General features: G+C 35.4%; 1 protein-coding gene across 1 annotated transcript in view; it reads left to right on the top strand.

Annotated features, from left to right (window-relative positions):
• BTAF1 (B-TFIID TATA-box binding protein associated factor 1) overlaps positions 1 to 5,297 on the top strand; it is a 48,975-nt gene extending 43,678 nt beyond the window's left edge. The window contains exons 33-39 of the mRNA XM_009641928.2: positions 1 to 89; positions 525 to 650; positions 1,448 to 1,600; positions 2,201 to 2,412; positions 2,568 to 2,727; positions 3,298 to 3,468; positions 3,711 to 5,297. The exon at positions 1 to 89 is cut by the window's left edge and continues 57 nt beyond it. Coding sequence (XP_009640223.1) covers positions 1 to 89; positions 525 to 650; positions 1,448 to 1,600; positions 2,201 to 2,412; positions 2,568 to 2,727; positions 3,298 to 3,468; positions 3,711 to 3,857 — 1,058 coding nt within the window. The 3' untranslated portion in view covers positions 3,858 to 5,297. The remainder of the gene's footprint in view (positions 90 to 524; positions 651 to 1,447; positions 1,601 to 2,200; positions 2,413 to 2,567; positions 2,728 to 3,297; positions 3,469 to 3,710) is intronic.
• Positions 5,298 to 5,576: the final 279 nt, after the last annotated feature.

Raw genomic sequence — 5,576 nt, 5'->3', positions numbered from 1 at the left:
TCCTGCTAAGGAGAATGAAAGAGGATCTTCTGCAAGATCTTCCACCCAAAATTATTCAAGATTATTACTGTATTCTCAGTCCTCTACAGGTATGATTAAAAAGTGGATAGAAGCTTAGGTTTTTCAGCACAGGTAAGACCACAGAGGAACCACTTCTGTATTCCTGGGTCAATCTGCTGTCAGCTCTGACATTCTCTGGGACCACAGGACTAAAGTTTTTCTAGTATGTGTTCAAAAACTAATTTCAGTCCAGTTGCAATAAAGTATATATTTAGCTTAATTTCTGGCATCCTTCTGCAACAACATCTAGGCTTCTGCAGATTTTTTTTAAAGAATACTTCCCAAGCTGAAAGAAAATAAATTGCAAGAGATTCAAATGTAGATCTTGTGCTACATATAAAACAGCTTTCTTGATTCATGATAATTCAGAACTTTAACTCGGAACTCAGTTCTAAAAATTACTGTTCGTCTTACTACTGTTGGGGAAAACGTACTCATTCTCTTGTCTGTGGTCTGGTCTACAGGTTCAGCTTTATGAAGATTTTGCCAAGTCTCGTGCCAAATGTGATATTGATGAAACAGTTTCTTCAATTTCACTGAATGAAGAAACTGAAAAACCAAAGCTCAAAGCTACAGGTCATGTATTTCAGGTACAGATTTCTTCAGTAATTTTTATTACCAAGCTAATTTATTTATGGTAATTGTACTTCTGGGTTTAATAAAAAAAGAAAATCAGAACTTAACTTGTACACTTGTGGCCATGTTATCTAAGTAAAATACTTAGATTTTTGGATCAGATTGCCTGTGATGTGATGTTACAGCTATTATGCTTAAACCATATTTTTGTTTAAGTCATATAAAACTGTCTTAAATTTTTTCATGTGTTCTGCTCAACTGGTGTTTAGCTATTTTGTGCATTTTGCTGCTCTCAATTAAAAACTGATTACCAAAAGTGTAAAACTTCAAAACAAGAGTGAACTAATTTTGATCTCCTCAGTTGTTACACTACAAAATTAAGATTCTAAAACATGAACAAAAAAGTTTCCTTAAGGTTAGACCTGAATTTATGAAGGTTCATGGTCTTACAGAATTGCAGATTAAGTCTTGGCTGCTCAGAAACAATAATTCTTGGAGGCTCTGCACAGCTCCCAGACGCATCTACTGTATCCCACGCTCACTTGAAGGTGTGGGAAATGGTAGTCTTTGCACTGTTCCTGCAGCAGGAACAAAGATCATTATGCTCCTAACAGTTATTGGATACAGTCTGAAATACAGGTTTTCTTAATGTAAACGTGCAACTTTATTTTAATGAAAATATACCCTAAAGTCCAGATTATGCAATGTGGCTGAGTGGCCCCTGTACTTATAGTCAGTTTTGTACATCCTTTTCCTGTAAGTGCATTGTTACTAACAATTTCTTTGAACTTCATTTCCTAAATAATTAAAGGCATTGCAATACTTACGGAAGCTATGCAACCATCCAGCATTAGTGTTAACAACCCAACATCCAGAATACAAAAGAATTACAGAGCAACTTGCAGCTCATAACTCATCCCTTCGAGATATCCAACATGCACCCAAGCTGTCTGCTTTAAAACAAGTAAGTACACTTGCATGTTTTGCCTTAAGTTTCCTAAATGTGTTTCTACCAATGTTACAATTTAGAAGGTTTTGTATAAGACTTCATCAGTATGAAAACTGATCTTAAATCACTAGTTAAGTAGCAAATGAAATAGAGTACATGGGGGTTTTAGGCATATGCCCTATTTTTTTTTTTTTTTTTCTGTTAATGCAAGGGTGATGGGGAAGTGCAAGCTTGCTTCAAGGTGATAATGTTTACACAATTTTTGCTGCCCTGTCAAAATCCTTACTTTATTCTGCCTCTTATTGCTGTCCCTCTCATTACAGAAAAACTTTTCCCCTATTTATTATACAGGAGACTATTAGCCTGATAAAGCTAGATTTCATTACATAATTAAATTCGATTGGAAGTAAAGCAAAATGAAGAAAATTACTATTCAGTCAACTCTTAAGTTTTTCGTAGTTTGACGGTGAAGCCAAACTTTGCATTATGTCCTTTAAATGACTATAATTTACAGACTTCCTCTGTAGTTTTTTCTCTTATTTCTACTTTTGATAGTCCATCAGTTTCAATAATGTCATTTTGATGATACACTTTAATGCTTTTTTTTACTTTAAGCTGTTGCTAGACTGTGGTTTGGGGAATGGTGGATCTTCAGAAAGCGGTACAGAAGCTGTTGTGGCCCAGCACAGAGTACTTATCTTCTGTCAACTTAAAAGCATGCTGGATATAGTGGAGCATGACCTTCTCAGACCTCAGTTACCTTCAGTTACTTATTTACGACTAGATGGCAGCATACCTGCTGGTCAGAGGCATTCCATTGTTTCCCGGTAAGCATGTTGCTTTATAACCAGTATGAGGCCAACTGTAAAGAACTTAGTATTTATATGATAAAAATTGTTCTTTTGTCTGCCTCAAAGCAGTTGAGGTTCATAAATTCATTATTTAAATGAAATTTACCGAGCGTAACTTTTTTTGCATGCAGGTTTAATAATGACCCATCTATAGATGTTCTTTTGCTCACCACTCATGTTGGTGGATTGGGACTTAACTTAACAGGGGCTGATACAGTTGTATTTGTGGAACATGACTGGAACCCAATGAGAGACCTGCAAGCCATGGATCGGGCACATCGCATTGGGCAGGTGAAAAACTCTGTTTCCTGTTTTGAGTTTGGATAACGTTATAGCATATAATAAAAGTGATTTCCGGGGGTTTCCACCAAGCTTTCATTCATGCTGCTTTCTTGCAAATATGCCAGATGTTGAAGTGGGTACTTTCTTATCCTATCCCCAACTTGGTATGCCTTCTCTTCTGTACCTCCTGTACTGCTGAAGGTAGGCCAGGGAAGAATCACCCTTCAGTGGAGGAAGAGATGCAGCTGAGACTAGGAACTGAAGAGAAGCCCCAGAGGGTTGTCTTTGATGTGTGGACAAGGAATGAGTGACTGCTGTTAGTCTCCCTCTACAGCTGTAAAAAGCAGTGAATTAACTTTGTGAGTACAGATGCAATTGCAGGTGCCTCTACTATATGCTGGCGTAGTCTCAATCTCTTCATCTAATGTCAGTCAGACTTACTGAGTCCAGTTACTGAAGGGTAGCTCAGTAGCTCCAAGTCAAACTGCTTCCAGACTGTCCATGATGAATAATAAAAGGTTATGCTTTCTTGAATGCCTAAGATGATATTTTTTAGCTAAGTGTGCTCTCTTTTTTCAGAAACGTGTTGTTAATGTATATCGGCTGATAACCAGGGGAACTCTGGAGGAAAAGATCATGGGTCTTCAAAAGTTCAAAATGAATATTGCAAACACAGTGATCAGCCAAGAAAACACAAGCCTTCAGAGCATGGGAACAGAACAGCTTCTTGATCTGTTCACTCTTGACAAGGTAAAGAACCAGTTTTACAAATATCTAGGAAAAATAAGAGTAAGCTTAGGGAAAAGCTTCGCTTTGAAATGTAAATTTTAATCAGATGAACACTTGAAGTTGGAATGATGAATAGTAGATAGCTGTCTGAAAAGCAGGAGGAAGTGATATTTCCAAAAGAATCATCAGACTTGAAGAATTTAGTATATTTGTGAAAACATTATTCTGTATATTAATTGGTTGGGTTTTTTTCTTCTGTGAAGGATGGAAAAACTGAGAAAGCAGATACCTCTACCTCTTCTGGGAAAGCGTCAATGAAATCAGTACTCGAAAACCTTGGAGAACTGTGGGATCAAGAACAGTATGACACTGAATACAGTCTTGAAAACTTTATGCATTCATTAAAGTAACCATCATATATTCATAATACAACTGCTGCTAGTTCACGTATTTTTCTGCTGATATTCAGCAAACTTCAAAGCATATATAGTGAACCTTTAGCTTAATGTGTAAATAGACTTATCAAAAGAAGAATCTTCAAGACTGGCACTGAGTAGTGTCACCTGTTTCACTGGGGAGTTATTCTGTCTTAAATGTTTGCACTGTACAAAAGAACTTTAAATGTAAACATTGTGAGGTGGTTTGAATTTTACTTGTTCTGAACGGCTGCAAATTCTTACTTGGTAGAAGAATAAAACAAAGCAAGTTTTAACATATGTTAACAAGTGTTACTTCTGTTTGAAGTTAAGTCCATCATTATTTCTTTCTGTATCTATAATAGTTTTGTACAGTTGTTTCAGTGAGTACTTCAGGTTGTTCAGTGTACATTTTTCTTTAAACACAACTTGCTTTTATGGTGTATTAAAAACAATTTTCAACTTAAACTTTCATTCAGATCATTTCAGGACTTGTATCACCAGAGGCAAAGCCTAGAAGCCTTGGAAGTATTGAATAATGAAATGGCACTAGGTATGTGCACCCACCTTTGTATATTGAGTATAAATATATTATGCTCTTCAGTCTTTTGACACCATCATGAGAGAACAGCTGACTTGAACTTTTTAATGTAATGAGCTATATTAAATACAGGTAATGGCCTACTTGAGGCCATGTTTACATCCTATTAGCAGGGGTGTACTTTTTTAATTTATCTATAAGGCTAGAATATAGCCAGTTTGAGAGATGCATGTATTCAGTATGTTTCAATCCTATATATTTTTTGTAACTAAAAGAAGAAATTAAATATACAGACAGACATTTTCCAGAAGTAGATTTTACACTGTCTAGGATTCTAAAATCCATGCTAAAGTGACTGTTTACTAAACTGATGCATGATTTAAAGCTTCTTAAAGGAATAGGGAGGACTTTTTTTCTTTAGGAGAAAATATACATAGAAATACCTACATTCAGTTTGAGGGAATTGAATAGTTGAAATTGTGTAACAAAGATAGTAAAGGACTTTAATAGCAGTGAGTGAGAATAATATGGCTGTATGTTCTGCAGCTTTTTATAAAAGGGAGGCAGTAGTAAAAGTGTGTTTCTAGATGTGCATATGTACCAGTATATGCACTTTTTATAAATATTAAATTATAGATAACTTACAGCAGTTGTCTGAATACATAGAATATATGTATAAATATAAAACCTAAGGTTTGTAGCTTGCTGTGTGCTTAAGCATCAGAGCTTAAAAACCACCAGAGACCTCAATTATGTAAAATAAGATTGTTTTAAAACAATATATATAAATCAAGACTGTTCTGCAGCATTGGAGATGAATTAATGTCACATTTCAGTAGTTATGAACTGCCATACTGTAACTAAATTAGCATTCCATGAAAATAAACAAAACTGGGAATATGTAACTTGTATGTTGTGTATATCCATGTTTAGTTTTTTTTCTGTAGAGAAGATTTTCCCCAGTAGCTGATTGGTAAAAAAAAAAGCTTTTGGAAATTACAGCTGGATTACTGGTATTATACTAGCTCATTTCTACCTTCATACATAGAATATTTCTATTGTGCTTTCAACTGATAATCTAAGTGGGGGGGAGAGACAAGATGGGGCTTTGTGTTCTGTTTGTAGAGAAATTATAATGCTGGAATATTGGGTACTTTTAAGGTAACTTGGTA

The sequence above is a fragment of the Egretta garzetta genome, unplaced genomic scaffold, assembly GCF_000687185.1.
Source record: "Egretta garzetta isolate BGI_Z169 unplaced genomic scaffold, ASM68718v1 scaffold56, whole genome shotgun sequence".
NCBI lineage: Eukaryota > Metazoa > Chordata > Aves > Pelecaniformes > Ardeidae > Egretta > Egretta garzetta.
The sequence above is the reverse complement of the archived record's forward strand: the minus strand, read 5'-3'. Positions and strand labels throughout refer to the sequence as shown.